At 36.8% G+C, this 13,409-nt stretch overlaps 1 protein-coding gene across 1 annotated transcript; it reads left to right on the forward strand.

Moving 5' to 3' along the window:
* The first annotated feature begins 9,173 nt into the window (after positions 1-9,173).
* LOC147847482 (NADPH--cytochrome P450 reductase 1-like) lies at positions 9,174-13,393 on the forward strand. The gene is made up of 9 exons (XM_087339131.1): positions 9,174-9,330; positions 9,680-10,273; positions 10,577-10,639; positions 11,024-11,100; positions 11,190-11,247; positions 11,335-11,421; positions 12,390-12,426; positions 12,507-12,576; positions 13,171-13,393. The coding sequence occupies exons 2-9, from the start codon at positions 10,019-10,021 to the stop codon at positions 13,391-13,393; spliced, it is 870 nt and encodes a 289-aa protein (XP_087195257.1). The 5' UTR covers positions 9,174-9,330; positions 9,680-10,018.
* Positions 13,394-13,409: the final 16 nt, after the last annotated feature.

The raw sequence follows: 13,409 nt of genomic DNA on the forward strand, positions 1-13,409 counted from the left end.
AAACTTGGACAAGACAATTCCACGAATATGATTATTACCTAGATCACTAAGTAATTATTTTCCTAAATTTGTTGTTTTAAGCATTGTTGCATGTATCGATTATAAAAATAAAGAGTGAGTATGCACTCCTACACATCTTAAATGCAGGATTTTGTGTAGTATAAAAGACTTGTAGTGACGTTGAACACATGCATCCATTGTTCTCACGATCAAGTAGTGAGCAATATTGTATTCTTGCCCTTATTATAACGTTCTTACACTTGATAGTGTATGTTGATGGTATGGGATGTTGGCTAACAAAGTCGAGGTCAACTTGCTTGTTGCTAGTTGCAAGGCCCATAATGAGCTTATATAATGGCTCTTTAGTTTGGATGTGAGTTTGTATAGTTTATGTTATGCCTTTTGTAGTTTCTGGATCACATAAGAGGAATAAAAATGTCATACAAACTTATCCCAAACTTATTTCTTTCAATAATAACTCATATTTTCAATGTGTTAGTGGTAAATGCTCAATAAGAATTATCATTTCCTAGATTGACAACCAATCATTAGAAGATGTCGACAATTCCGCAAAACTTTCGAGATATTTTCTTATGTAGGTAACTCATTTTAATTAACATCAAAAGAGAAAGGGATGTGTTATGAGTTTTGCATTTGGGTAGGCCAAATCTATGTTTACGTTGATGATATTTATTATTAATTAATTTTTGGAGTAGGAAATAATTATGTGTCTCTCATGGCAACCTTTTCTTGGATACATTTGAAGTTGTCACTTGTGTTTAATAAAAGGAATTGTATATAGTAAGCAAGATTTCTGTATGAATTTAAAATGGGGTTGGAATTAAACCGGTAACTTATTCACATGACATTTTACAAACCTATTAAAATGTCACAAAATATACAGGTGATGATGTGATGTCTTTGATGTGCCCAATATTTTATGGTAGATAACATTAAGGCGGCATCTATAATAATAATAATATCTATGGTGAGAATGTCTACCTAGATCAACATCCTACCCAATTGTAAATTAAAGGGTTTGTAGGCAGTTTTTACATGGTTAGTTAGGAGGTATCGAAAAGTTGAATTAAGTTCAACCACTTTGAAGGGTTGACATTACATAAATGATATGTTGACAATGATTGAAGCAAATACTATGCTATCAAAGGAGGTTATTTGGGTTGTGAGGTCACAATTTCAAGGACACGTAGAGAGAGGGAGAGAAAATGGGTTCTTTTATTGAAGCCCCTAGATTTGATAGTGTCATGATTCTACTAAACTAGTGCACGCATAATGAGATTTTGAATCCCAATTCATAGCTTGCCACTAGTGTGAAATGAAAATAAGCGCGACAAACGAAGAAACAACAAAAGGGTGAAATCTTTTGCTGATTTCTTAGGACATATACAATAAGAATAATAAATCTCTCCCTCCCTCGCTCTCTCACGCACGCACTCAGTGTGCATTCTTGATAGCAATGTTCATCAATAAAATTCTTTTAACTTCGATTGAATTCCATACATACTCTTATAAAAAATATCTACTTTTGGTTCCACATGGTCATATTTGACCACCAAGGACAATAATAAAATATATCCATCTATCTCGTTTATCATGAGCATGGAAAGGGTTGTTGAGAACATGGTCAAGGTTAAGAAAACTCATACTTCCTAGAATTGAATGGGAAAGCATCAATAAAAGTTCAAAAGTAAAAACTTGAGTTCAGGATGGATAGATGATGGGATACATTCATGACACTTGTGAGATAAGGGAGATGGTTTGATACTTCCTAAGGGAGGGGATTTTACAACATGACTAAGTCATGACTTAAGAGATATAATATTTCACCAAATTATAATCAACTTTGTATAGCTTGGGCAAACCACGCACACATGTACAACCTAAAGTTCATCTCCTTGTCTTCCATCCTCACCATTGATTCCATATGACTTCCCTTCAATTTTTTCAATGTGAGATGAGATATTGGGACACATGTGAAGAGATTCATTGGCCATCTCCAACAAGTTGGTGAGTTCATCAGTCTCTACTACAATGCTTCATCTTGCATTGCATTTGAGTTACTTCCCTACTCTGATAGTTTGGCCCTATCCCTGTACACGTTTATAGCCATGATCACAATGTACTTTCTAAATTGTAACACTCATTACTATTGGTACACACATTTTCTCTTAGAACCGTGATGTATGCTCTCAATTACAACATTCATTAGAAAAAATCACATGATCAAAAGTTGCTAATCTAAATAACAATGCGAAACATTGAAATCTCTCTCTCTCTCTCTCTCTCTCTCTCTCTCTCTCTCTCTCTCTCTCTCTCTCTCTCTCTCTCTCTCTCTCTCTCTCTCAATATGAGAGATTGTATGTGACCTCCAAAGGACGACAATAAAATCTATCTCTTTGTATGTTTATGTGTCTATTAAGGACAACCATTTTCCAACTTAATCGTATACTATTTATTGTTTGGAATATTGAAAGTAGAGTTTGTTATTTTGCTATTTAAAATACCAAAGTATACTTTCTCTATCCATCATTTTACCACGAATATATAAGGGTATATCTATAATATTTTTGGCTATACACTATTTTTATGCTAATGAGCAAGGTTTTACGCATGTGTATATACACTACAATTCTATTGTTTATCTATTGATATACAAAAATGATTCCTTTTTCAAGTAGCAACATGTAAAAGGATAAAAAAAACTTGAGAACATGAAAATTTGCAATATATGTGTGCATGGGTGTGCACAATGCTATATCAATCCCATTTCTTTGATGGGTGAACATTGTATCTATGAGAGCACAACAACACTTCCTCCTACTAGCATTACACATATAGGTTCGACCAAAAAAGTATCCATGGGAAAGAGTGTGGAGATAAATGGAAGGCTAACTAACGAATTTAGTCGATTGGTAAAATAGGTAGGAAACAAATCACAATAAATATAAGGTTACTAGCAAAGAAGGCTAAAAGTAAAGATAGTACTTGTAGTAAATTTTCGAAGACATGTAATTGTCAGGTGTGATTGGGTGGGTGGCGCATCTAGTGTGCACTCTTGAACAAAGAAAATGCATTTTGTTCATTTATAAAACAAATATAGAAATGCGATTTCAATTAGGCAAAACAAAAAGGAAAGAAGAAAGAAATGGGGAATCACATAGGTCCACAAGCAATAAAAAGGAAAGAAGAAAGAAGAGAAATAAATGGGAAATCACATAATATTAAATCATACATGAATTTTTTAGTTGCCTGATGTCCAAATGGGATTAAATTTGCAACATACACCTTGTTCGCACATAGCAAGAGACACAACATATACTTGCACATTGTCTTTACTATAACATAACTGCATTGGATACATAGCATAGACAACATGCACATAAATCATTTGTTCCCTTCTTGTTTACAAGGTTATGTTCCTTTAAACAAGGATTTATTAATCCACTAAGACTTCCTTAGAGTACAAATGGTTATTAGACAATAGTTTACAAAGCTTTCTCTCAAATGCAAATGTAAATTGCTCAACTTATTATCTTGTGTCGAAGGTTCCCTTATAAGTATGTAAGGAAGAGAATGAACTTTTTGTAAGTTTAATTGTTTGTGACATATAAAATCTTATTGAACTAGGAGAACTTTAATTAACAAGCACATATGGCAATCCAAAGTCTTGGACAACGATGAAACCTCTTAGTTTAATACATTCATAGCCAACTGGAACACGAGATACAAATTTACAAACCTATAAAAAAAGTGTGGGCAAGTACTTACATCGATGACATAGGGAAAGCATGGAGCCATAACATTTGGGATGTTGCCACGACCAAGGGTTGCAAATAATGCAACATGTATGGCCTTGGCAACTTAGTCAATGTGTTCAATCTCTTACAACCTTAATGGACTCTCTTGCAATCTTATGTGTATACTTTTACCCAAGGTGTGCCTTATCCAAATATGACTATAGATTACGGGAAAGCCACGAACGTAGAAACGCATGAGGATTCATGTACATTATGTTATCATCAACTATGATGCACAATGCACACCATATTCCAACTTAAACATATCTTATAGATCTACAATAAGGTGTTGGTATCATTACCCAAGGAATGCTTCTGAAGCATAATCAATGTGATCGAGGAACATGTGAAATGGTTAGGAAAAGGGCTCCACAAAACCATTTGATGATGGTGGGCCTTGACAACTGCCCTTTTTCAGTTTCTTCTTACATGCTATTGCCATTATTAAACAACTCCTTCAAATTTTTAAGTGTAACGCACAACATTTCAAACTAGACTAAGCATCACATTAAATATGTACATATAACCATTATTCGGAATGTGAAATGGTAAAATACGGAAAAACAAAAGTTAATTACTACCATGTCATGCATTATCAATGATGTTAGAGACAATATAATTTTCCAAGAAAAATTTATTTGTTCGTAGTGACCTGTTTTCCTTGAACAAATTTAAAAAGTTGATTGATTCACAATCCCACAATCACTTGGGAAAATCAAGAATGTACGGCAAATCAAGAAAAAAGTTTTACTTTAAGCAACAACGTTAACAATGCTTCAACCTTCCTAATTGTTTCCTTAAAAGATAATAAACTATAAAACCCATGGCTTGCTCGAGTATATTCCATATATGTATCCCAATCGGGAATGTACAAAGTGAAACATCCAAGCTTACTAATAGCAAATATCTCTATAAGACATTCCAAAGAACAATGGCCTTACAACTTACAAGTTGGGAAGATTGGCACATAGGATATTTCCACGTATTTACAAGCCTGTTCCCCCCCTTACAGTAGAATTTAGACGACCAAAAACTTAGAGAATTGCAACTAAATGGTAACTTGATAATTAATGGTCAGTTGGTTAGTTTATGTTTCCCTTTAAACCTCATTAGGCGAATTCCTAGGAAATCATAACATTCATTTAAATATTATGGCCCCACGTACATTGATTTTTAACACACGACACGAGGAAATATGTTTTCCATCTTTACGTGTTTTAATTTATTACTAAGCAAGGAGCTCATTGAACAACGTATACGCGACGTGTGGAAGAATAATGTAATAAAATAAAAGGCACACGCACAGTAGCTTTAACCAATCATACGAAAAATGTCAAAAACAATTTATGTGAGTGGGGTTTTTTTCATATTAAACAATTTTTTTTCAATAATGGCATACCCAAAGGCATGGTCCATAGTCGGGGGCACGAGAGAGACAAATGAACAAAATATAAGAACTTAAGAACACATTATTATATTTTTGTCATTTCACATAACAATGAGAGAGACGTATGAACAAAATATAGAATAACTAAAGAATATTTTGTTAATTCACACAACACAAGATGTTCTCCTAAGTCCTAGGGACAATGGACTTATGTAAGCCAAAAGTGGATGTATGTCGTGGCTATTGCTCATTGTAGTGAACACATACTTGTTTACATGAAATTAAAGAACAAGGTATTATGTGCAAGTAAGAATGAAGCATGCCATCATAATGTTATGTTGCATCAACCAATGAAAAGAGGCGCATACCTTTCTATGGTTGCTAGTTACTATCTCAATCATGTAATCATTTGGTGATGAACTTGTTGTCATCCTAGGAATTTTGTGACACAACCATGAGCAATGATGACCCAAACATAACCCTTCCATGACTTGGCCAAGCGATGAAAAATAAAGCAAAAATTTAATCACTAGAAAGGATTAAAAAAAACCAACATTAAGCCCTATCATGCATTGGAGGAAATTTTAAGGAAATTTATTTATCTACTATATTTAGCCATCAAATGAAGGATGAAATGTGGAGGAGAGCTTCAACAAGGTTTTCGAGTACTTGAATTTGAAACAATGACATAAAACAAAGATAATGTTGCTTCAATTCCCATGGAAGAGCCCATCCTCAAATGTGAACCGATCTAATGAGTCATCATGTTTCAAGAACTTGTCATATTTGTCAACCCCCTTTTGATCACATGGATTACTAAATTAGAGTTTGGTGATGCCATTGCAATATCGTTCATGGTCAATTCTCCCTACAATGAACAATAGATGTGTATAGATTTATGTAGGGAATATATTGAACAAGATATATATGTTTTATGTATATATGAGAGAGTATAAGGTTACCAATGAAAAAGTTCATTAGCAAATCGGGGGATGATTATGCAGTTATAAATCTACTAATAAACTATATAACTCAACAATATTTCAAGGGTAAATCAACTCAGCCTAGAAGATGGTGGGCTTGTTCTATAGATTTTATGTCTACTTCGCATAGACATAACATACATGTATTTTACAGGGATGGCACCAAGTCAAGCTACACGACATTTTTCTCAAAATTTTGTTACGTGTCTTAAATTGTTCCTAACTTCCTCAAACACTACAAAGTCATCTATGAATACTTTCATGAAGGTTGGATTGAATGGTTTGAGCATCTCGATTGATTAAACAGAACTTGTTGACAGATTTGCAAGAATATGCCACAATTGGCATTGAGTTTTCGGGGGAATTTACCTTTGGTTCTAATGGGTGGTGAGTAGAATCAAGATTCAATCTTGAAGATGTAGCTACTCAGAGCTCATCCCAATAGTTAGTATGATATTCTGAAAATGTAGAATAAACAATTACTTGGTTGAGTCCATCAAATATCGTAGTATTAGGTGAGTAGCAATAACATGCACAATGGGCATAGTTGTCATAGAGATAATATATAAGGTATCACCCTTGTTTATCCATAATCGAGCATAAACATTTGACATTACACCTAACTTGAACGTGGAAGTGTACCAAAACCTATATGAGGCATACATAATTTGGATTCCTTAGAAAAAACCACAACTATTTATGCATATTCAAAATAATACGAAGGATGTGCTCACATTAATCCATACTTTATGGGGTGGATAATAGAAGGCAACACATTTTGAAGTTGATTTACAATTACTTTGGCAAAAAACTTATACAAGCCACCCATTTACAATATTCGTTTTTACTGCCACAACATACAAGAAAGATAACTTTTGGTAAAAGATTAATGAGACCAAAATTCCATGATTTGAGCCTCTTTGTTGAGTCTTTGCAGTCTAGAAATAATGTCATAAGGGAACCTTTGTGTTGCTCAACAAAAGCCTTAAGAAAATCATTTGTAATGTCACTCCAATATTGGCTCATGTCATCCAAAACACGCGGAGAGACACACTACACCTCATCTTCGTTTATATCTTCTTCCAAAGTCATCATGACTTGGTGATCGACTTCTCCTAAATTTATGCCAATGACATTAACCATGATTGTCTCATCTCATCATCAAGGAAAAACAACCTAAAAGACTTGAAAAATGTTAAACACATTTATTGGTAATTACATGTGGACAACAAAATTAATATTCTTCTCTAAACATACTATATTAAATCTAGCATGGGAGGCATGTTACTCATGGATTAATCAATGGGAGTAGCAACTTCAATGATGTGGTTGCCAACCCATTCTTACTAAAACAATATTTTTGATAACTACACACCTCAAGGTCTCATGGAATTCGAGAGAAAGTAGCACATATCTTCTTGATGACACATCACTAGCAAGGTGGGATATTGACAATACAATACATATGTCAGATTGTTGTTAGATGAATGCCTCCATTGTTTCTCAATGCACGAGAAATTCCACGATGATGGTTAAAATGTTGAAAATTAGAGAGGAGAATATCCCAAGCACAAACATTTGGACCTCCTTGTCTCGTAAAATCTATTATCAATTGTCCCATGACTCGAGAAAATTATTATCTCCCTGAAAGGAAGATTGTAATCGTTAGGGTGGCATTCCCAATAAAAGGGTGGAAATCGTCTAAATGATGCATACGCTTGACACTTGCATTATCAATGCTTCTCAACAATAATGCGTCATCATGCATTACATATATGTGATCAAACCGAATTGAAAATGTTATTGTGTAGAATAAAACTAGAAGAAACACCCATATAAATCAATGTATCGGGAGTTCAAAACAATGTGCATAGGTGTATATGCTTTGTCCTAACTCCCGAAATGTCTCTTTTGTGAGTACATGGGGGGGGGGGGGTGTAAACCTACACATGACTCATGCATTTTTCTTAATGGCACACCTACAACCCATAGAATTATGGGAAGAAAGCATGTGTATCTCTTATCTTTCTAAAATACGTAACTACATGTTTTAAATTCCCAAGTGATGCCAATCATATTTTAGTAAATTTATCTACTAATAGTGATACATCGACACTAGGCTCTTCCTGAGAGAGCCGTCATTCCTTTGATCTTACTTATATCACAACTAACAAATAGATTTTAGATAGAAAGAACGAGCACAAAGACGAAGGCATGGGGCAAAATGTTAGGCTTGAGGTTTCGTCCATACTCTCGACGAGTTTTTTTTTTCCCGGAATTCGAGCAATTCCTAGACCAGCTATGACGTTAAATGGAGGAGTGACAACACAAGGCTCCGGGAGGAGAGAAAGGGGTCGGGTATTGGCTCGTACCGGGAGCGGTGGACGTGTGTGCGGATTTGCCGGGTTTCCTCAAGCAATGGACCCGAAAACCTAGTGAACAAGAAACCATGACTACGGGCGGGTGGGCGGGCGTGGCATGGACCGATCCGCCCATCCCCTCTCACATAACACACACACCCATACTGAGAGAGAGAGAGAGAGAGAGAGAGAGAGAGAGAGAGAGAGAGAGAGAGAGAGACTCCACGTGCGCGAGAGTGAGGCCACACATCTACTTTCACTCGTCCGACCGGCGTAGACAGTAGTAGGCCGGGCTCCGTCGCATTGGAGACCGGCTACCGGCGGTTGCCTGAGCTTTTTATTTCTTTATTACTCTGCTTTCTGGCTCCAGGGGGATTGTGCCACGTGGCCTAGCAGACAAAAAGATTACCGAAAGCAAGCGGTTGGCGTTCATCTCCGCACCGCCTATTGCCGGTTGCACTGATTGGCTGTCTTCTTCATCTCTCTGTTTGTCTGTCTGTCTGTTTATCGTCTCCTGCGCCATAGCCACACAGAGCTCTGTGTACTATTGGCTTCTTAACACACACACACACACACACACACACTCTCTCTCTCTCTCTCTCTCTCTCTCTCTCTCTCTCTCTCTCTCTGGTCTTTGAGGAGAGAAGAGAGAGAAGAGAGCGAAGGGAGGAACTTTTTGCTGCTTTCCTGAGTCGTTTCTCAGGAAAACATATTCAAATCCCTTCACCAACTCTCTCTCTCTCTCTCTGCAATTACGCAGCAACTCGCTTCTTCTAGCTGAGGTACTCTCTCTCTCTCTCTCTCTCTCTCTCTCTGATCCGTGTAAGAGTTCCAATCTCATTCAGACCTCCCTTATAGGTCTCCGCAGACTCTGATTGTTAAAATTTTCTAATAATTAAACGATTGTAGCGTGGTTATATGTGTTCTTCCTACCTCGCAATCTCCATCAAAATCTATTCGCAGTCTGTGAATCTCTCTCTCTCTCTCTCATCATCACCGTTTCTGTCTCGATCTCTCGTTTTTCGGAACGACAAGGATTCCGTATGACCGGAAGCCACCACATCTCACAGTTATCTGCGTACTGCGCTCTACCACCGGTGATTGCATTAAAGCTCAGAGTTTTGGTTGCAGATTTTGTCCGGGGACTTCTCAGATCGTAAGCCTTAACCCGAAGTAGGATTTGACAACATATTTCTTCAAGACCTCAGTCATTGCTAATCGATCTGTTTATATAGCAAAAGCGATTCCTGAGAGTCGGTTTCAAACACTTTGTTAAAAGGTTTGCTTCCAGCAGGAAGGCATAGCTCGGAGAGTAGTTTTGGCGGCATATTTTTTCGACAAATTTCTATCTAGGCAATTCATTCGATCTCTTTTGCTAATCTTTTGCATCCAGCAAAAAGCCATTTCTCTGAGTAGTAGAGATTTTTATAGATCTCTTGGGGCGATCGGTCCAAAATAGTTTCTCAAACGATGACAGCATCCAATCCGATTCCTCTCTCTGGAAGCCCGCTCTTCTTGCCTGTAGTTGCTGCGGTCTTCTTGCTGTCATCTGCTCTCTTTCTATGGAGGCTTTTAGGGGGCTCTCACACCAAGAAGGCTGTGGAGAATGTTGCTCCCAAGAAACTCACGTTACACGCCCCTGAGGCCGAACCTGAAGATCTAACAAAGAAGAAGGTCTCTGTGTTCTTTGGAACTCAAACCGGCACAGCAGAAGGTTTTGCTAAGGTATGAATCCGCCCTTACTTCTTCTTCTTCTTCTTCTTCTTCTCTGTGTACGTCGTTTTTCTGTAAGCCGCAATGAAAACGCAAATTTTGCATGTGGTAAACAAATCCAACTTTTTCATATTTGTGTTCATGCTTTCTCTCAATTCTCTTCTTTACATATCAGCCTTGATGAAAACTTAAATTTTGCACATTGGTCAGCAAATCCAGATAAAACACAAAGAATGTCGGAAAAAAAGAATTGAAGTTCTTGGTCAATCATTGCAATGATCAAATGAAAATTTCTTTGGTTTGTTTTCTGTGCAGGCTTTAGCTGAAGAAGGAAAGGTCCGATATGACAATAGGGTTGTCTTCAAGGTGGTTGATCTGGTAAGTCATTGGTAGTTGTATTATTGTGAGCAAAAGTTTGACACTGAATTTGTTTCACTAACCACGTTCAGAAGGTGGTTGATCTTGTAAGCCTGCTATTTGCGTTATTTGTAACAAGATATCAACACTGAATTCATTGCACCAGTTACTATCTGAGACCAGCTATCGTTATGCTTATTGTTAACCTATCTAAGATCAGCTAGTGTTGTTAGCTAAACTTGTTATTGTAAGAATAACATTAGAAGCATCCTCATTTACGTGGACAACCAATTCATAAGAGTGAGTCAGCAATATGGAAGCTAGACGCTCAATGGTTTTGAGTATGCCTGAATATGGTGTTTCAAGCATATTTACACTAATAATTGGCTTTCTATGCATATGAAGGATGAATACGGATTGGAGGATGACGAATATGAGGCTAAATTTAAGAAGGAATCCCTTGCTCTCTTCATGCTTGCCACGTAAGTCTGTAATACATACATATCTTGCTGTCTGGAAATGATAGCTTTATGCATATGCTATGGAAATGAATTGCAGTTTCTTTGTGCAGCTATGGAGATGGTGAGCCAACTGATAATGCAGCAAGGTTTTATAAGTGGTTTGTCGAGGTATGCTGTTCATGTCTAACCTAGTTTCATTTGATCCATATTTTCTGGCATTCTATTCACGCGAAGTGATTCCTGATTTTGATACAGGGTACAGAAGCGCGGGAGAATTGGTTGTCAAACCTGAGCTATGCTGTATTTGGTCTTGGGAATAGACAATATGAACACTTCAATGAGGTAATATCAGATGCCTCCTTTATTTTATAAATTACAGTGCAAGTAAGAAATGGCGCAACATAAAAGAGAATTAGCCTCCTAATAATCCGAAAGAAAAGAGTACAAGGCTATGAGAAACCTGCAAGATGTTGAGAAGGCTTGTGTGTAGGTCGTGGGAAATGGGCTCAAATGAACAGAGAAAAGGGAAAAATTAGGTGGGTGAAAGCTGGTTATATAGGCTGTGGCTTACTCTGCATTCATGTCGATTCCCCAATCAATAAGCTGGATACTTCCCAGTTTGCACCATCTGTGATGGAGTCTTTTGCTACTTGCAGCAACATATTATAGTGTAAACAAACAAACTGAGAATGCTATAAACAGGAAGAAGTGCTACAATGAATTAACATAGTCATGAATTAGCACTATGTGGCAAACCTGCACCTGCAGCAGACAGACACAGTCACTTTAACAACCGCAAAGACAACTTGAGCTCTGAGTATGTTGAGAGCTGTACCAGATAATAGGTTGATGACGTATATAAGAATATCCAGAGCCTACAGCTGATTGATTTTCTGATATCCTCGGGAGGGATTAATAAACAAATCCTACATGGGTGTCATGTGGACAGTAGCTACAAAATCAACAATCCAGTCTGTAGACTATCAGGATATACTGTGTGTGTTTCGTAGAAGTAACCAATAGTAAAAAATTATTGAATGGCCGGTGCCACTGAATTGTAAGCCTCCATAAATGCCCTCCCCTCCTCCCCTTCCCCCCCCAAAAAAAAAACAAAAAAGGAGAAAAAAGTGAGGGCAGTTAATTGGGTAAGTCCCAACTGAACTTTATAATTAACTATGCTAGATGTAAAATTGTAGTAAATATCTGGAAATAGAGGCTATTGTAGAATGTTGAGTGGCCACAATTTCGCATATAATGTTTTATCTTCTTAATTATCTGTGAATAATTCATCTCTATTATTTAACTTGTAGGTTGCCAGAAAGGTTGATGAGGCTTTCAAAGAACAAGGTCATTTTATGTGCCATCTGAAATTTTGCAGTGTGTACACCTTTTCATATCTGCTGTTAACAATGGTTGACATTACACAGGTGCCAATCAGTTAGTTCCATGTGGACTTGGGGATGATGATCAATGCATAGAAGATGATTTTGCTGCTTGGTATGTAATTTGGTCATAACACTCTATATTTTTAATATCTAAAAAAAAGGCAATTCTGTTCTCAAATTATGAGCCCTTGATATCTCTGGGTCCTCTGACTGATGTTTTTAGCAATGCATATTGAGATTAAGTCTAATCCCATGTTTAAATTTGAGGGTAAAATAATGGAGCTATAAGTCACTCCTTTTTCGATGGATTACTAGATTTAGCTGTTTTTGTAACTTTGAATTTTCTAAAACTAGGTGATGTTTTACTCTTTAAACTGGTTTTATAATGTATGCTACTAATTCCGCTCTCTAGCAATTCATATTTGTCAACATTGATATATAAGCAACCGATAAATAGCACTGCCTTATATTTCCCAGTATATGATGTCTTGTTTATGTTAGGTCCTAGTACTTTTTGTTGTGTAATGTATGTCCTATTTCGTTTTTATCACTTTCATATCTTTATCTCATTTTGTGATGTTCTTTACTAGTCATTTAACGTATAGAAACATTATTTATGTTCTTTGCCTGTCTGGTTTGTCGATATACCTGAAAACTATATGGATGGATACATTAAGTTCTAATCCTTTTGTACTCACTATTGCAGGCGGGAGCAACTGTGGGCTACTTTGGATCCTTTATTAATTAGTGAGAATGATGCAGCTCCAGCTGTTACCACACCTTATACTGCAGCAATCCTAGAGTATCGTGTTGTCATTCATGACAAGGATGTAAAAGTACATGAAGAAGCCTATGAAGCCAAGATGAATGGGCACGCTGTTCATGATGCTACTCACCCGTGCAAGTATGTGACTTTCTTCTCAGGCTGACTTCTCTGTGAAATGC

This window comes from Azolla caroliniana, unplaced genomic scaffold, assembly GCF_043228905.1.
Source record: "Azolla caroliniana isolate FFs.n. ecotype wild unplaced genomic scaffold, voAzoCaro1.0.p SCAF_954, whole genome shotgun sequence".
Taxonomy (NCBI): domain Eukaryota; kingdom Viridiplantae; phylum Streptophyta; class Polypodiopsida; order Salviniales; family Salviniaceae; genus Azolla; species Azolla caroliniana.

What these genes read in the sequence shown, in the direction of transcription:
- LOC147847482 (XM_087339131.1), top strand. Translation starts at nt 10,019, where the DNA reads ATGACAGCATCCAATCCGATTCCTCTCTCTGGAAGCCCGCTCTTCTTG. An exon ending in TTTATAAGTGGTTTGTCGAG is followed by an intron (nt 11,248 to 11,334) that starts GTATGCTGTTCA and finishes ATTTTGATACAG; the next exon opens with GGTACAGAAGCGCGGGAGAA. An exon ending in GAAGATGATTTTGCTGCTTG is followed by an intron (nt 12,577 to 13,170) that starts GTATGTAATTTG and finishes TCACTATTGCAG; the next exon opens with GCGGGAGCAACTGTGGGCTA.